Source organism: Spodoptera frugiperda, chromosome 31 (genome assembly GCF_023101765.2).
Source record: "Spodoptera frugiperda isolate SF20-4 chromosome 31, AGI-APGP_CSIRO_Sfru_2.0, whole genome shotgun sequence".
NCBI classification, from domain to species: domain Eukaryota; kingdom Metazoa; phylum Arthropoda; class Insecta; order Lepidoptera; family Noctuidae; genus Spodoptera; species Spodoptera frugiperda.
Window position 1 is genome coordinate 13,383,132 of NC_064242.1, and position 20,280 is coordinate 13,403,411.

At 37.9% G+C, this 20,280-nt stretch overlaps 1 protein-coding gene across 1 annotated transcript; it reads left to right on the forward strand.

Annotated features, from left to right (window-relative positions):
- Positions 1-718: 718 nt before the first annotated feature.
- Positions 719-15,482, forward strand: LOC118282152 (organic cation transporter protein). Its single transcript, XM_035603085.2, has 7 exons — positions 719-1,049; positions 10,739-10,940; positions 12,198-12,298; positions 12,618-12,772; positions 12,896-13,537; positions 13,660-13,841; positions 14,288-15,482. The coding sequence occupies exons 1-7, from the start codon at positions 895-897 to the stop codon at positions 14,444-14,446; spliced, it is 1,596 nt and encodes a 531-aa protein (XP_035458978.2). The 5' UTR covers positions 719-894; the 3' UTR covers positions 14,447-15,482.
- Positions 15,483-20,280: the final 4,798 nt, after the last annotated feature.

Here is a 20,280-nt window from a genome sequence, read left to right on the forward strand (position 1 = left end):
GGTATTTAGTATAATAAAATTGATATGTTCACAGTATCCATTCACGCAAAAGGACAAATAGGTAACAATTTTGTTATCAGACCAGTTTTTCCTTCATCTTCAGTACAATGTTCTGCTTGTAGCTAAAGTACTAGATATTGGTTTGATTTTCCTTTTGTTAATATTTGTGTCAATTTTATCAGCAAGTAAAGTATGTTTGTCAAGTTTAAATACGACTATGTATTAGAAGGACATAATTAACAAAGTAACAAAATGCACATAGAATTGGCCTACGCTATGTCTGATGTAGTCACGGCGTAGTCAGTACTGTACAATGTTACCTTTCACGTTAGAACTGAGGAGTTAGCAGCAAATTGCACTTGTGTCATCTGCACGTGGATGTTTTAATGAATCTGCGGTTTTATTTTGTCCATTCCGCCGGTTACTGAGCAAGGCCGTTTACTGGCCGACGTCTTTGTCGCAATAACAATACTAGCAGACGTATTGTATCATTACAAATATTTTTTATAAAGTTTTATATCGAAATACATTATTTACTGAAGTATTTACAATAGTATACTAACGAGATATGACCCAGCACGCGCACGTGTATCGTCAGAGATATGGAATCGTGTGTTGTATTGCCGACAGCTCAATGGTAAGTGCGTGTATAACAAGCGAAGGATGGATGTAACCTCGCGTTACGTTCGGTGGTGACGTCTCGGCAGGAGATTATTAGACTCGACGTGTTGATAAGCGGCGGCGATAGCGTCGCGTGAGTGCAGCGACTCGGCTACCTGCTGACCGAGGCAGTGGCCGCGCGATACCTGCCGCCAGTGCCGCTCGCCACTCGCACACACCCGCTGGCGCTGGCAGACGAGTGTCGTCTTCTCGTGACTCCACCCAACCACTGCGATGGCCGGGACCGTGGACCTGGACGCCATACTGCTGGAGCTCGGCCAGTTCGGCCGCTACCAGATCAGGAACTACTGCTTCATCCTCGTCGTCATCCTGACGAGCGCTGTCTACAACGCCCAGTACATCTTTGCCGCAGGCGATGTTCCCTACAGGTATGCATTCATTCATTCGGTTGTAACTGTAGAGGCGGTTACTAATATTGAGACACAGAGTGATAGCGAAAGTAGGTGCTTGATTAAGGATATTTCGTTGTTTTCCAAAGTGCGATCATTGACCTAAGGCAAATAAAATTATTTAATACGTTGGCTTATTTCATTGATAACAAGTTATTTGCAGTTTTCACTCTAGGTACTTAATTTAGAATTGGTGACAGTTTCGTGCATCAAATAGCCAGACAGATATAGGTAGGGTTTGAACAACATTTCTTTGGAGTACACAAGTCGTTGTTTAAAGCTAATGCAATAAGATGTAGCTAATTACTTACTTAAGTTAACATTGCCAAAAGTCATTTAAGTATGAAATCTTTCGCAATAATTATTACGATAATAGCTACCTATTTGTGTATCATAATGCAAGATATAATTATGACGACATACTGATTTTAATGTGATATTGACCAGGGTCAAATATTTTGTGCGAATAATTTTAATTCAATAGGTACAATGATAACATAATACCTATGTATACTTAATATGTATACTTTGGTTATTTTTTTCTATAGAACGCTGATTGGAGTGAATACAAAAAATAACGAACCAATAAGCAATGCTATATAAAAAGATCCAACAATCGTGTGATTGGCCTTTAGGTTGAAGTTAGAACCTTTACCTAAGTAATGCTGCTTATGACCATTTAACTGTATTAAATTCTTAAATTTTGATAATACTGCCTGCATCGGTTGAATTACTTCCTTTACAGGAATTTGAGAATTAATAGTTATCAGATAGAGATCTTAATTGCGTGTACACACATCGAAATGATTGATGTATTACCTATTAGCAGAGTTTTAGAACATTTTACATCTAGTTTCTAGTATCAGCATTTTAGCAGTAATAACATGAACAATCAAAGGCACTTAGCTTTTGGAAAAAAATATGTGTTGTGTGATATTAAATCTTCACTAAAAGCACCCTGATACTGATAGTAATCATCAACCACTATAACGTAACGTTGTCTAGTAAGCAAATATACAGGTAGACCCAGTGCCAGTTACCCAGCCAACCTCACCAACCGTGCAATCAAAGTCAAGTTATTTAAATAAAATACTAAGTACATAATTATCTTTGGTATCGATAGTAATTAACAATTAGCCCACAATTGCCCGTAATGGTAGTGGTCTCATTAATTTATTATGCCTATTTATAAATCATTTCCTAAACTTAAACGTTATCAGTTACGGAACTTATTTATCTGCAAAGTCCTTGCCGTTGTAATATCATCCTAAATGTCACTGACATTGCGTTTAAATTTGTATGACGTGTGAATGGCATTACGAGGTCTAGTAGAGGTATGTTTACAACTAGGTTTAGTGTTTATAAGGATCAAATTATAAAAACCTTCTCATTAAAATGAGTCAAAAGTTAAAACATTTTATCTTTGATGCATTTTATCTTCGACTCGTCCTTATAAATTGTGGTTCAAAAATGCTGGCAACGCACTTGTAACTCTTTTGGTGTTGTTAGTGTCCATGGGAAGTGCTGATAGAAAGTCATCGAATGACTTCTCTCCTCTAGACGAGGCGAGAGGGGGTGACAGACTCTTATTGACTAAAACCCACCCCGTTCCTACTCTTGCTTTTCGAGCCGGAGCCCTGATGAACCCGGTAGGTAGTCCGCAGCTCTGGAGGTGCTGATAGCTTGCAATCAGGTTAGGCGTTAGCTCGTTTTGGACCCTATCGAAAAACAAAAACATAGGAACAAGATTGTAATCGCCATATCAATGTAATAACAAACATTACCTAAATTTAGATTTTGACCAGTTTGCTAATTAGTTATGCTATACCTACTAAATATGTATTTACATACATAATTCAAATGAGTAGAAGGAGGAAGGAAATCAGATAGTGCGGAAGAAGTGTAGGACAGTGCTTGGTGATCACAAGGTCGATTATTGTGTCATCTTCTTAAGATTTACTGCTGATGAATGATAATTGTTTATTGGAATTGAAACCTTATAAATGTAAGGAAAGGTCGGAAGTAGCTAGCATGCAGTCTTTTCTATTCTGAACAGTTACTTTGGGTACATAGTGTAAATAAACTACAGAAACACGGGAACATGAAACTATACATAATAATAGGTATGTTATATTATGTAGTAGGTCAAATTTACTAATTTCTTTACAAAAATCGACTTTATCTATTTGTAATAACGTTAAAAACGGTTTTCTCAGATAAGGTTAACTTGATGTGCGTTTTTCCTTATCCTGTACGATGGTTGTAACAATGTTTCTCCTATAAAAACCTTTCAACAAACTTTATGTGAATTGTATCTAATAAGTAGAGTACCTGAGGGCTTAGTACAAGTTTGTTTTACGTTTAACGAAATCGAAACGAGAGCGCGTTCGGCGCTCTGATTGGTTGGTTAAATCAAGACGGCCAATCAGAGCGCCGAACGCGCTCTTATTTCGATTTATTTAAACTCATACTAAGGGTACTGACGACTAAGTAAACTCGATAGTTAGGTAGGTACAATTGTATTGCTCTCTAACCTAACATTGTGTTTTATCGAGTAACCATTATCATCGTAAACAATTTATGTTTATTTGTTTTAAAGACAGTGACAGTACCCATGCCTCGTGGCCTCGTGATTGTACCATTGCAGTGGTTTTATAAATTACCCTGTAGCTATTAGAAATACCACAAATGGTTACAACTGCGGTAAAAACTATTGACGCTTCTTATATGATTTTTTTATACAAGTGTCATTAGAATCGGTTCAGCCGTTCCGAAGTTTGGTCCGGAATGGTATACTAACATAGGTGTATTTACAGACGGATAGATTTTTTTATATTAGTTCTTTTCTTTCCTAATTCCAATTGTTATCACGAGGAAGAATGTCGTCTTCCGTAGCGGGTGAACGAGCAACTGATCTTTTATCTTCACGGCTCAGTTGCTACTGAGGATGTTCTGCGTCAGTGCCCACTGGCCAGCGACCACCAGTCGACACTGAGATTGCTTCTCTAATTGACTGAAATACTTCTTGTCGACTTCAGATTATGTTGAGCACTGACCCAATAATACATTCGTAAAAACATTGCAACTAGGGCTAATACTAGTTATCAAGAAATAATTACAGATTATCAGATTAATAATAATTAAAGATTTTCTCGGAATTGCCATTAGAAATTAATTATTATAATCAACGAAATCGAGTGTGTTGGATTTTATATCGTAACGAAGGATTTATATCCAAGTTCCGTGTTCAGGCATACTGTAATTTTATTAATATTCAGAGCAATCAGATTAGATATTGTTAATTTCGCTAATAATAATAATAGGCTCATGAATTCTAGAGACGACGTTAATAAGTTTAAATTACCATGTATAATGTTCTGCTATTTCTCTGTGAAATGGTTGCCTTTTTTAGAAGGGGAAAAGCATTCAATGACTTCTCCCGCCTTGGGCAAGGCGAGGAGTGTCAGACTCCAACTGACTAAAAAGCACCCTGTTCTTACTCTTCCTTTTTAAGCAGGAGCCCCGATAAACCCGCTAGGTAATCTGCAGCTCCGGGTAGTGAGAGTTACCTCAGGAACTGATCTGAAGAGAAATTACCTAATTGATTGCATTCTGTGGAGTCGTATTTCTCTGCAGAGTTGTACTTTAACGAGTCAATAAAGTTAGGTACATTTAGGAAGTAATCGCAACCATCGACCATCAATTAATTCACCAGCACCTAGTTACAGATTACTCGTGGAAACTTTCGCAGTTATTACATCTACTCGGAGTAAAGTATCGTAAAATACTTTATGAAGTAACTTCTAGATAATAGGAAATAATGAAGTAAATCTACCCGTGTAATTATGATCGATTATATAAATCGTTATGACCTTTATAACTGTCAATGCCTAGGTCTTGCTATCACTGATGTCAATAATTACTTTTACAACACACAAAAAGATTGGAGGAAAAATTAACGTGATGTTTATGGCAAAAATGCTGCACCAATTTAAAATAGTTTTTTATAGGTAACATGGTAACAACAGATTAGATTTTCGATCTCAATTAGGCCTTTGTCCTGCAGTGGGACGATCATGACACCATGATGATCAGATAGTCAGATAGATAGTGGATCCTTTGACTAAAAGATGGCTCCTACAATGTAGAAGGCAGCACACCTTGGTCATCACGAACACTGTCTTATATCGTCCACGAGACGTTTACGACCGCACTGACCTACCAGTACCTACCCGTTTTCCTCTACTTGTACTGCAACATAGAAGTAAATACAACTGTCAGTTGTTTATTTTTATACGAATGTCAAACTCGACTTAAGGAAAATCGAAGTCAAGGTACTGACATGACTGCCTCGCCTGGCTAAGTGGCTACTGGGTCAGACTGGTAAAGGTGAAAAATGTGGTATTGTTGGAATAAGGAAGATCCAAACGAGATTTTATCCATAGATCTGTTTGCAAACCATTACACGATTTTTTTTATTGTTTTTGCAAGCAAGCTGAGCAAAAACTTATGAACGACTCAAAGGCATCGTTTTTCTATCTGAGTGTTGCAATCCGGTCATGCTTCGAAGAGATACTTGGTTGTTATGAGAGTAAATTGTAGTAAGGATAGCAGTTTAAATAATGTGGATCAGCTTAATGATATTAAATTGACCTTCCTGTGCAAGGTGTCCTATTTAATGTACTAGTTTACGTCGCAGACACCGCAGGACGGTCTCGGGAACATTGTTCCATTGACCTATTACCTAAGGATACGCCAAATTACCCAACCTTAACACATGTGTTGTTTACTTTACGTAATAGATCCTTAAAGACGTAACCTGTTGTTTCCACTTTACCAACTCATATTAGCATTTTATTATCGTGTTTGTCATTAAAATACGCAGAACAGTCTTGAGCTACATTTACTCAGCAACTAATGTCATACTAAAAGCACCTCAGTATAGGTCATATTTGTAAAAGGACATCTTGTACGTTAAATCTAAAATACAATCATAATCGTACATATTGTTATCAGTTGATTAAGAAATAATGAGAAAATAACTTGTAAGAACGTAGATACTGGAATAATTTGTCTCCTAAATCGACCGGCAGTTCATGCGCACTTGAGCTCACGTGCACAGCGAGTCTGGAGCACGCCGGCTAAATCACCGATACAGTGTCGTGCACGCATCGCCAGCACGTAATGAGCCTCGCTGCCATAATCTTGGCACCAGTGTAATGAACACGCGTCTGATTACTTCCCTCCATATTGCGCATCTGCCCAATATTGTGTGTCGGTGGAGTGCCTTCTAATCCAGGAGTTGATGCCTCTAGTAGCTAATATGTAAGCATTGCGTAACATCAATGTTTGTGCAGCTACTATGTACTTCTGACAGTCTGTGTGCTATCTACAATCATTACCTATGGAGGGTTGGATGGAATCTTCAGCTGACAATGTATTTTATTGTCTTTTTTGTAGGTAAAGGTGATGGTTATCGAATGTGTGATGTAATGTAGAAAGGTTTATAGTTTTATGCACTTTCGTGAACTGTTTTTTTGAGGGGGAATACCGTCTAATTACATCTCCAGGCCCAAAAATGCTGGCAACGCACTTGTAACTCGGTGCTACTAGTGTCTATGGGAGGCGCTTTTTTAAGGAGGAAGGAGGGGGTGGGAAGTTATCGTCCAATTACTTCGCTCGCCTTGAGTGAGGCGAGAGGGAACGTCAGACTTTTATTAACTAAAAACTACCTCGTTCCTACTTCTGCGTTTTGAGCCGGAGCCCCGAGAAGCCCTTTAGGCAGTCCGCAGCTCACTTTTATGGACGACCAAATGTTGAGCAGCAAGCAAAGCATGCATGTTCGGCTCCAAGACCAATGTTTATGACAATCAGTGTACTTCCGAACTCGTCTAAGTGCTAATAAAGCGCGCGTATCTTGTAGCGTCGTGTCTAACGAGCGCATCCTGCCGTCTGCTGGTCTCCTGGTACGCGTGTAATGTGCTCCTGGCCGAGATGTGGCCACTAACCAGGGGCCTTAGTCTGCTATTGCAATTGTGTCAGAATGGTCGATCACTGAGCAGTGCAAGAGGGACGGAGCTATGTAGGTTGTATATAAAAGGGATGGAGCCCTTTTGCACTGCTCAATGATTGGCCATTGTGACACAATTGTAATAGCAGACTGAGGCCCCAGGTCACCAGTTCCTTATGACTATATTTAGTGACCACTAGTTATGTAAATACATATTTACATACATCATACACCTGTCTAGTACTTATCTTAGCAAAATGTGTATATATCCTATAGATATTTATATGTGGACAAATAATCTCATAATATTTTGACAAGAATTTAACCACGTATCGCTACGATTAGACTAATATCTGATACTTTATAAGGCCTTTATTGTGTTCAATTTGTTACTTACCAGTATCTGATAGATAGCAAACCTGATATATGTAGGTATTATGTTATTGACCCTATCGGGCACGAGACAAATGAAATTTTCGAGCTTTCAATTTCTCTCATATGTAATAACAGATGACCGCATTTACAACTGCATGCATACATACATACATATCCTCACGCCTGTCTCCCATAGGGGTAGGCGGAGACAATGGAACGCAAATTGCTACGATTCTTACACACCTCTTTTGCTTTATCAATAGTCGGCAGTCTTTTCATGCATGCCTGTTGGTTAAAGGTACTTTTAATTTCGCCCTTCTTTATATATCGCCAAGCTACCTGTTCGTCTAGGGTGCCTTCTACCGACGACCCCATTCATATCCGTCTTATATATTTATTTTGTAAATCTGCTTTCATCTATCCCTTCTACACAACTACGTATTAATAAAATTGAATATGTTAGATTACTTTTAATGTGCGTACAATTCCGTGGCAAATCAAAATGATTTGATAATGACTGATTGTACATTATCTTGGATTAAGCTCAATTATCGACAGGAATATTCCGGTCGATGTGCGAGTGATTTATTATGCAAATGAAACGGAACAGAAAATTCGTAAAAATGACCCTTAACTGATAAAATCGCTATACTCATAGGTACGTATATATGTGCGCATGCGCAATGAAATTGTGGATTCTCAGAATCAATATTGATTCTAGGAAGGAAGGAAGAAATAAGTTTGTAGATAGATGCTATGCCTTCGTCATTCGCCAATCCTAAGGTCTTGGTCACTCTATATCCATTTACAAGAGAAGTAGTTAGATAACACTGCTTTTTTGCGGCGAAACATCTAATGACGTTACCCGCCTTGGTTGAGACGAGAGCGAGTGTTAGGCTCTTACTAACTTAAAACCACCCCGATATTACTCCTCTTTTTCGAGCCGGAGCCCCGATAACCCGCTAGACAGTCCGCAGCTCTTAGATAATAAAGTGCAGATATCTTCACTTTAATTATAATTTTGTATTGTCTTCTCGGCAGCTACTTTAGTTTTATCGACAATATTATAAACATTGGTATACCGCCTGGTTTTTTATCACCTGCCGATTTGACCGATTTTATTCAGTGAAGTCGGTTACCTATTTTCTTTTTTTAAGTTTTTTTTTATATAAAAATGGAATGTTTGAATGATCCCTAAAACTCAAAAAAAAGAAAATACTGATATGTATACATACCTACGTATATTATCAATATAATGTAGACACACCAATATATTGATTTGTCTTCTAGAGCAATAACTGATAACTGCACACAGGTAGCTAGACCAGTGATACTCATTGTGAAATTGATTATTAATTTGGGTTAAGTGTAATGTACTTCGTTTCAAGATCAGCTGTTTCATAATGACATTGTACTATTTAGTGCTGATAATTACTATATTGAAATAATAATATGATAGGCATAAGTAATTAGGTAATAATATTCTTTAGCTTAAAATGTTTTTAATTATTATGTTTTTCGGCTTACTTACGTAACTGTTTGACGCGCTGGCTACAGGGAGTGTCGCTGCGTTGTGTGTCATGAAAAGTATGAATTGTTAGTCCATATCTACTACTTAGGCTTTTTTAATGTTGTCCCACAATAACATTTTCTCCTGTGTCGTGGGAACATACAATTTCACATACACATGACACCCAAACCCGAAACAATAATTTGTGGATCACACAAAGAGTTGCTCCGTGCGGGATTCGAACCCGCTACACATTGCACGGCAGCCAGTTGCCAAGCCACCGCGCCAACCGTGCAGTCAAAAATATAATATCTTTTAGAAGTATAGATCCCGTCTATTACAGCACTTTAAGAATTACTTACAATCACTGTACATTTAATTGAATACAAAGTAAACGACAATCTACTCGTACAAATGTACAATGAGCACGAGACATTGAAGTATCAATATATTCAGTTAATGGGTCTATTGTTCACTAATCTGTTTTCCCGACTTTGGCACGTGGGCCGCGGAGTATCCTTGTGTGGCAGGACTGTTGGCTGTTGTTCTAGTTATACGATATCAAATATATGATGACGGGCGACTGATGAAGTATATAAATAATTAGTAACCTAGCAATCAACAAAATATTTAATTTTTTCCCTTTCACATCGTTATTTGTGCATTTGTTAATAATTATATTATAAAAGTAGGTAAACAGCACGTCAACCATTCCGTCAATTAAATTTCGACTTTATTTCGTAAAGGTAAAGTTGAAAATCCACTGATGTTAAACATTTTATTTATTAGTCTATACTAGGTACCTATATACTATATGCCGTACCTACCTAAACAATCTCCTTAACTGTAACATTCTTGCTTCCAATGTGAAATCTTTAACATTTTATTCAAACAGTAATAAGTAATTATATAAATATAAATGTGAGATTGTAATCATCCCCCGTGTTTGCCCAGTCGGTGGCAGCGTCGCACTATACACACATACATATAGTGTTAATCACGCTACCGCACACTTATCTTAAATCATATCTAAATAGTTGTAATCAAATCAAAATCTGGTATTTTTTAGTTACACTAATGAACAACTGAGATAACATAGGTAATTAGGTATTTGAAACTGGTGGGACGAGGATGTCTAGGTATACAATATCTCGCAATCTATTGTGTTATGGGAAAATACATAACCACTTATTAGCATACATAACAATACATATTATTATATCGTCACGCCTTTTATACCTGAAGGGGTAGGCATAGGTGCACATTATGGCCATACCACTGTACCATGTATAGGTACCCACTATACACAATTTGTTACATTGCCTATGTAATACGGAGTGAGCCTATAGCGGCCACTCGGCCAGCGTGGAAGTCTTGTAAAATTATGCATCCTTGCCTTAGTACGTCAGGTCAGTAATTGAGACTGTTTACATTGAAATACTAAACCCGCTAGCGCAGTGGTTGTAACAGTAGTTTGCAGTTTTTTCTAATGCAAAAAGAAATCCTCAATAGGAATTAGTCAACTCCCATTAATTTACGCTCTCTAATACCCTTTGCATATAGTTGAATGGTCGCAAGCGCAAGCAGAGATAGTGGATAGAGAGAGATTTTGACTCTCATTTTTGAGGGAAATTATTATTGAAGTTTCCGAAAATTATCAGCAATACCACTTATATTAAGACTTGTGAACAGTACATACTTCCTTAAACTCGTCATGTTGTATAAAATTACTTATTGATGTATATGTCTAACGTTCCCCTCGATGTGTTTCAGATGCAAAGTGCCGGAATGCGAGGCGTCACCGCCGCAGTTCGAGGCGGGCAACTGGGGCACGTTCGCACTGCCCGACGCTGGGGCGCGCTGCGAGCGCCTGCTGCCGCTGGGCGAGGAGTGCGCGCCCTCCAGCTTCAGCGCCAACGAGACCAAGCGGTGCCAGGCTTGGGTCTATGAGAACCAGAATACTATTGTACCCGAGGTGAGTCTGACACACTAAAGCCAGGTACTGGCTTTCGTAATGTAAAATTCCCATAGTATGACGCCTTTTTTTTTGAGGGAGGAAAATCATCCAATCGCTTCTCCAGCCTTGAGTGAGGCGAGAGGGAGTGTTACTTACTCTTACTGACTAAAAACCACCCTGTTTCTTCTCCCGCTTTGAGCCGGAGCCCATAGTATGGACGCCTTGCGACCATTTGTGTGTGTTATACTGCGGAACGTGTGTTCTCGACAGAATGAGCTATGTTCGCCTGCATTGCGTCCACACTTATGAAATGCTCTTTTCAAGTTACATTATATAAGTCTGTACGCCGGGTACATCATGTTTTGTTTACTGGGTCAGTATCTAGAGAGTATAGTGACTGAGAGATTAGATGAAATGTTTGGTATTGAATTAAAAATATCACTTTTTTTTCTCGAACGAGTAAATGGAGGTTCCCTACATTTCCCCAGTTATGTTATTAGCCCCATGTTATACTTATGTTACTAAATAATCTTCAGCAATACAAGTAGTGGACACGTGCCACTTTGTATAAGTAGTATTCACCTGGAGAGTCTTCAGACTGGAATTAGTGTATCTGCTTAAAAGATTTAGTTACAGACTGCTTTCTGATTACATATTATTGAAGTGGTACTTTATTAGATTAATATATTACAATAAAATAATAGAACAAAGATAACAATGATTTTATCTGCTCGCAATTCGGCGGCCTCGCCACTTGATGTTTTACTGTGGGCTAATAATTTACATTATTTTATCATTCCAATATTTACAATCTATAGCTTTTTATTAGAAACACTACATTATCAAACACAATCCAAAATATTTTGATAAAGATCGATTTTTAACATTACTTGTATATAGAAATCTGTCTCGTATCGGAGACCAAGATACATTTCAGGTCGCTGAGCCAATGGAGTGGTTGAGTAGTAGTAGCATTATTTTTGGTCATTAGTAACGTGACTATGCAAAGCAAAGGTATATCAAAGATCATAGGACAGCGAAACGTAGCATATCATCAAAAGCAGTATAAAAATTAGCATAGAATACCGTGACGTAATGTAACATCACCGAGACATAGCAAATAGCAAATTGAATAACAAGGACACGGACTCGAGTCCGTGGAGATTAACTTATATTACAAAAAAATGCAAAAAAACATCACCGAGACCATCATTTCATGTTCTAAGATAGAACTTCAGTGCAAGTTATCTAAGCTACTTTGTTAATGTGTTTCAGTTCGACTTGGCCTGTCAGGAGTGGCTCCGTACGCTGGTGGGCACCATCCACGTGGCTGGTGTGTTCGCCTCGCTACCCGTCACCTCCTACATATCTGATGCGTGAGTCAAATTTAATCTGGTATTGTTACCACCTCTTGAAAAATTTACATGTATGAAAATTGTCCTCTTATTCCTACAATTATATCACTAAACGAAAGTTACGCGAACGAAAGCTTTGTACGAGCCAATTCAGTTGCAGGGCTTATATACATCTAGGAAGCTACCTAGGTGTTAGACATACAATTTCTTGTTCATCGAGAATTATAAACACTAGTTCTTTACAAAAGCAAGTGAAAAAATGTCAGCATCTTCTAGAATCGATTTGATTGACTGAACAGCAACGTTTACTGGATAACTGGAACAATATTTTGATCCCCAGCTACGGCCGGCGCACGGCGCTGGTGATGACGGCGGTGTCTCCAGCAATCATGGGCGTCATCCGAGCGTTCTCCAACTCGTACGTCATGTACATCTGCTTCGAGTTCCTGGAGGCCTTCGTCGGCGGCGGCGTCTACAGCACCGCATTCATTTTAGGTGACTCATTATACCCGCTTGTTGTGTACACAGTAATGTATTTGTAGAACCTCAATATTTCATAAGGCAAAGTTATGAAATTGAAAGATTAACAGCTAAAACATATAACAAAATCTGTTACAGCCCTGGAGATGGTGGGCCTGGACAAGCGTGTACTGGGAGGCAACTTAATCTCCAGCACGTTCGCGCTGGGGCAGGTGGTGACGGCCGGCGTGTCCTGGCTGGTGCCCTACTGGAGGACCTACACCCTCGTCATCTATGCGCCGTCAATAATGTTCATCTCCTACTACTGGCTCATTGAGGAGAGCGTGCGCTGGCTGGTTAGCAAGGGACGGAACAAGGAAGCTGCGAGAATTATTTTCAAAGCTGCCAAGATGAACCGAAGGAAGTTGTCTCCTGAGACTATTAGATCACTGACAGAAGAACCGGACCAAAAGAAACCCACCCAGTCGGATGAACCAGAGGAGCCAGTAGACAAGCGCGGTATCCTGCATCAGGTGGTGAAGTCCAAGACGCTGATGTTCCGCCTGACGGTGTGCTCGTTCTGGTGGATCACGCTGACGTTCGTGTACTACGGGCTGTCCATCAACTCGGTGTCGCTGGTGGGCAACAGCTACGTCAACTACATCCTGACGTCGCTCGTGGAGATCCCCGGCTACTGCCTCAGCGTGCTCACGCTCGACAGGTTCGGCAGGAAGAGCTCCACCATGACCGCGTTCATCATCTGTGGGATATCGTTGATAGCGATGCCTTTCGTACCAGAATGTAAGTTATTTATTGAAAACGTTAGCGTGTACTTAGTTATATATCTTATTATTGGTCCGTTTTATAATGCTTAAGCACTGTGTGTTTAACAGCCAAATAAGACTAAACATGTTTGATTACAGCGATACCGTGGCTGCAGACGACGTTGAACCTGCTGGGCAAGCTGTGCATCAGCATGGCGTTCAGCAGCATCTACATCTACACGGGCGAGCTGTTCCCCACGCAGGCGCGGCACCGCCTGCTCGGCGCCTGCTCCATGGCCGGCAGGATCGGAGCCCTCGTCGCGCCACAGACACCGCTGCTGGTCAGTACTAAAAAATATTTTAATTGTTAATAAAACATTTTCAGATTATTATTTTTTTAAACGTTGCCCTACGCTAGGATTTTTTTCCTGTGTCATGGGTACATTCACAAATATACAAGTTCACATATACCTAGAACAACAACAATTTCCAATTTTAGTAAAGGTTTTAAAATGACGTGTCCACTAGCAAAAGGGAGGCCTTTGTTAGCAAAGGCTTTAAAAGTGGCGCCTTTAATTCACGTGCATTAATGGAGAAAATCTCTAATAGTTTCGAGTCATAGAGGGACTCTTCATCATGATTATGACCGCGGGAAGACTTTGTTCAGCAGAGGTGGTGTTGCGGCTTATGATGATGGTCACTAGTGCAGACCCCGTTCTTTCATATATTCTATTTCTCATAGTACAATTCTTATTCAATCGCTAATTCGTATCTCCTTCTTTCACAGATGGCATACATGGAGTCGCTCCCCTACTTAATATTTGGCATCATGGCGGGCACCTCTGGCCTGCTGATGATGCTGACGCCGGAGACTTTGAAGGCCAACCTACCAGACACAGTCGCGCAGGCAGAGAACATGGACAAGAAGAAAACCACTGCGCAGTAGCATAGGAACCTGCACCTTATTGCTTATAACTTAAGATAGATCTTACAAAAACCAATGCATTTCAAAGATGAGTAATGTTTAGGTGATTGGGAAGTTAATAGATTTCATATCTACCAAATATACGTACAATAATGTAAATCTGCATGACAGATAAAAAAGTTATTGCAAATAATAAGAATTTGACACAGTAAGCTGAAGCCAGGTAGCGGTAGCAGTCCAGTAAGTTAGGATATAAAATGGATGTCTACATATCGGATTAATTTATTTGTGACGTCAAAGTACCTTTATAAATGTGTAAGTATTAGTAAATAGTAATATAGATAGAGTGTACATGTGTAAATGATCCTGATATAGTAATTATGGTTATTTAGGAAAACAGTTGTAACTGTAAATTTTTGTCAATATGTAAAGCTTACTTGTAGTTATTGGTTAACATGAATGGCGAACTTAGTCATTGTCCTGTCTGAAACCCTTCGCAGAGCTTAGTAAATAAAAGATTGACGTAATAATTTGGGAATTAGAGACTCTAATCGATACTAGCGCCTTTAGCGGTATACTGTTATGTTATGTTTAGTCAATTTAATATTAATACATTCCTTAGATATAGAGCTACATGTAGTACAATGTACGTGTTAAGTATTTATTATCTTTTGCTTATAGGTCACATGACAGTTGATCGTAATTACAAAAATATGTTAATTAATAATTAGAAAATCCGGTTCATACCGGAGAAGGTATAATGATATGATTAGTAAAATATTTATTGATAATATTATTGTAATGCGCATGCGTCGCCTCATCGCGTGATTTACGACGCATTTTGAATTTTCCTTGAGATTGGCTTTTGTGACTGAAAGTCGGTCAAGGAAAGATTTTCAATGTGTTGCATGTGTACCAATTAATAGGATATTTTACTTTTAATGTATCCTGAAGAAGGTAAATACCGACGCATAATAACATAGTGTATGTAGATAGGTATATAGGTCTTAACGATATATGCGTAAATTGTTATATTTTTCGTCTTATTTATGTTATTATTTGACGAGGAACTGGACTAGTTTCTAGAAATGCTAGGCCCTCATATTTATGAGCAGCATTCCACGACACCCGATTTAGCGACTGTCGTGCTACTACAGCGTCAAATAATTACGTGTGTAAGCCAAAAACATAATAATTAATTTAGCATGTCTCACGAAAGTTATAATATAAATATATGTGTTATATACAAAGTTGTAGAATTCGTCGATAGCTTGAAAATTTAAAAAGTTCAAACTAGACCATTGTGACATCTACAAATGGTGTATAATCTAAGTACCACTAACAACAACAAATTCAGTAGCATTTTAACTGTTGTATCAATGTAGTACAATTTACAAGCGAGTTCAATTATGTAAGTAAATTAATGTTAAGTTAACAAAATATTTATAACCTAAGTTTAAGTTTCAACTATACATTGCACAATGAAATAGTTGCTGTTGTAAAGACAATGTCTTTTGTTAATATTTATTAAGTTTCACGTATAAATGTACGTTTGTACGTACATGGAAATAACAACGTTGCTGATGTGAGATGAATATAATAAATTGTTGAATAAATAAACCAAACTCCTACAGACATTCATTACCCATCCGTTTAAAAATATATGTATAAAGAACCTGAGACGAAATTCAATAGTATACAGGGTTAAAGGTTAAGTCGACCTAAATCCTTTAAGACGTGATAGTTTACATCATTCCTGATTGATTTGACCATGGGACCCCATATCCCAAACTTAACCGTTTTCAAATTATCGGCATTTTAACTTTTTTGATAAAATTTCCCATTTTTTTGGCTATTTCTCCCTTGTTTTGTCTTTGGTGGCTAAATTTTGTTTTGTTTTTGCTTTTTTGTGTAGTAGATTAGTTGTTTTATTATTTTAAACACTAAAACTGTAAATAACTGTACCAACTGAGTCGTAGCAGACGATCGAATGTTAAAAAAAAGAAATAAATTTGTGATAAGTTGTTTTTCTTTGTAAGATATTAAAAAAAAAGTCTATGACAACTGTGCTGCAAATGTGCGTTAAAATATCTACAATTCTTCAGCTTTCTGATAAGGTATAACATGATAGGGAATAATTTGAATTCTTTGCCAAAACATTGATGAAGTACTACAAGGTAGTAATAAGAATATCGATATTTAAGCTTCAAATGACAATGCCAGAATCTCTATAGAGCTTTGCCCCACCAAAAAACTATATTGTACAGGCATGCCAAATGTAGCATTCTATTGCTGCTTTATTAGTGATAACTAAAAACATGTTTAAAAGCCTTTAGAAGTTGCGGTTTTTATGTAAATCTAAGAAAAAATACCACTTTTAGGTTAAGCACCAGTTTAGGTTAATTGCAGTTATAATGGTAGAAATAATTAAATTAAGTGCTTTATATTATTACAATGCTATCATAGGGTGTATAGCTATGAAAGGCAGGAATGTTATCACCAATATCACCTTTAGTAATCCTACTTTTAATTAATAGTCATAACGAAACAACAATGTAAACAGAACAGACAGAGCGAATGTCAAATAATGACTTTTTGGACATAACTGGCGCACGCACGCCAATGACGTTTCGTTACATTTAATCACTAACGTTCAAACACGAAATAATAATTAGAATATGCATTCATTATAATATATATTATAAAAAAATTAAATTAACTAACAAACAGGTATTAAAACCAAATTCATATTAAAATCCGTACACGTTACATTAATAAATCTTTTTTTTATTGAATAACTCGTTTTTTTCCTCGTGTATACGTACTGAGAAACGCAGATGGTCGCCATAGGAACAGAAAATAGGCCTTGAGTTTTTTAAATTCTTTTTATTTCCTACTTTTTATCCGCAACTTTATCAGTATAATTATTAAGTAACCAAGGGTCCTATTTTCATTGCATAAATTTTGATTAATTTACTTTTCTTGTACATTTATGAAATTGAGTGGGGCAGGATCTGGCATTGTCATTTTATCATTTTATCAAAAAAGTTAAAATGCCGATAATTTGAAAACGGTTAAGTTTGGGATATGGGGTCCCATGGTCAAATCAGGAGTGATGTAAACTATCACGTCTTAAAGGATTTAGGCCAACTTAACCTTTAACCCTGTACATACATATGGTTTTTTTTCTCATTTTAGAAGTGGAAGAAACTAGTAATGTAAATAAATATTGAACACTGATCGACGTTTGGCTACTATCTCGTCTGCTGGTAAGTGATGGTGCGGCCTACGGAGCACGTCTGCCCATAAGCAACCTATTCACTCGGGCCTTGAAGACACCAGGCTGTAACTTTCTAGACCTAGACTCTGGCAAAGAGTGGAATTCTTTAGTTGTTCTAATAAAACTACTTGAGACAAAACGATTCGTGAGTGTAAGTCAATGTTTACGACAAGCGTAAAGCGCGCGTTATGACAACATACGCTTGCTCAAAAGCTCTACTAGTTTCGAGTCACAGAGGGACTCTTCATCACGAACAGCGTACACGGACACGGCTACGTCGCGCAGTCTGCAGTAGGTTGGCAACTGATTTCTGATTGTTAATTATGGAAATCAAAAAGCTTGTTAGACGTGGAAAAGTGTTACATTGTAACCTATTTGCAAAAATAAATATAATTTATCATTACCATTGATCTTAATTTAAACTCACACATTAATTAGTTCTTTGATTATCATTAGTGATTAGAGAATATATCAAGTGGAGTCAGCTATATGTTTTCCTACTGGCGTTACTTATACAACTACCTTTAACAATTCTCTGCCTCGTTGGTCGACTGGTTGCGAGTGCGACTGCCAGGCAAGGAGTCTTGGTTTCGATTCCCGGTCTGGAATTGTGCCCAGGATATGGCAGTAGGCTCACCTCCTGTTAAATGGTGATGAGTTGACGTACATTGGACAGTGGCTACGTGTCATAATGTGCACCTCTGCCAACTGCTACAAAAAAGCGTGCCAATACAACACACTTAATGATTGAATATGTGTGATAATTGACAATAGCCAAGGCGGGAGCAGTAGCGATCAGAAGCTAGCAACCAATTAATAGATAAAGAAAATATTCTACTAGATATCATTGACGCATCGGTTAATAGCTGGAGATACCAGCAACATATCTGATATACTGATATGTTGTGTACTGTAGGTTACAGAACATTGATAGCTCACAGATTATCTGCGTGATCGACTGATAACACGACATTATAATACGCATTAGAATAATTTGAAAGTACATAAACACAAATCATTTAATTATTGTTATATAGTATGATAAGGCACTGTAATATGTAACATATTTACTGATATACGTCACGCCTGTTATCTAGGCTGTGTTTCGAGAATTTATAACTGGATTTATCTGGATTTGTAGCTTCAAGGTCGGCGCAATGACCAGGCAACCTGCTGCTGAGTAGTAATTCGGTATAAATGTGAGTTGTTATGGCAATATGGGGTGTTTCATTGATTCTAATTAGCATTCATTGGCTAGTCATTAAGCAAGTTATAAAGTAGTTTGTAAGCTCAGTGTTTAATACAGATCAAGATTTAGGACAGCGAGCTTGTTGCACATTACATAGAACCTCGAGTGGATCTTGTATTGGACAAAGTATAACCACACTTAAGTTTCCAACAATTCACTTTTTTTATGGAACACTCCGCTAAACGAGCATACGTATCACCTGATGGTAAGCAATCGCCGCCGCCCAGAGGCTTAAAACACCAGAGGCGTTACAAGTGCGTTGCCGGCCTTTTGGGGGAATCGAACCAGCTACATGCTGCGCGGCAGCCAGTTTTTCAGCCATCGTGCCACCCGTGCAGTCAGTGTAATAGCATGGAGTCTAGAATTATGCCCCATGTGTGTTAGCTTAGCTTCTATTAAATGGGACTCATAACTAACTAGTGAATAATAGATGTGTAATGTTTAATTAATTGGTTGGTGCAAATATGATTGGATGAACCTAGTAGGCAGTTATACCTAGAATCTGTCATTCAAACACCTGTTTTTGTATCTATAGTTGTTGTAGGTACCTAAACCATCTACCAACATAATTCAATTTTACCTAACTTTTATCAATTAGTTGCTTACTGCTGACTACTGACTATAATCGAGAACTATCGAGGTTATACGTGGCACCACTGATTATGCTTTCCACCACCTCCACAGATATAAATGTATGTATGTACGTAACGCAACATCATATATTTATACTATGTAGGTACCTACGAAAGTATGTGGCCTTCAAATGTAACATACATTGATATATTGGAGTAGGCCAAAAGAATGCCAGCTTTCGATAATTATAATTGGAATTAATTGCCACATATCTCCACCTTCACGCGTCATCAAGGAAAATATATGCAAAGACTTTTTAAGTTTCTCGTGTTTGTAACATTGTTTTTTAATCATCAATAATCTGTATCTACCCGGCACTATATCGATACAATAATATTCACTAAATACATACATACATGTTATGTGCGAGCGACATTGAGTCGCTTTGGTTCTATGATACGATCTGGTTTCAATAATTATAATCAATTTACTGACCATTATCTCTGTAATTCCTGATATCTGCGAGTCGTATCGATAAAATCTTGGGGCTAAATAATATCAATATTTACATATCCTTCGCCAGTAGATTACAATGTTTTATCAACAATTGTATTTTACAGCTCCCCCTGGCGGGCAGCGAGTACTGAAACCACTTAATTATCCTTACGACTAAATACTATTATATCATTCCAATTTTTTATAGGAACATACTTCTCTATTTGTACTCCTATTTGTGAGAAACTCTTCCTGATA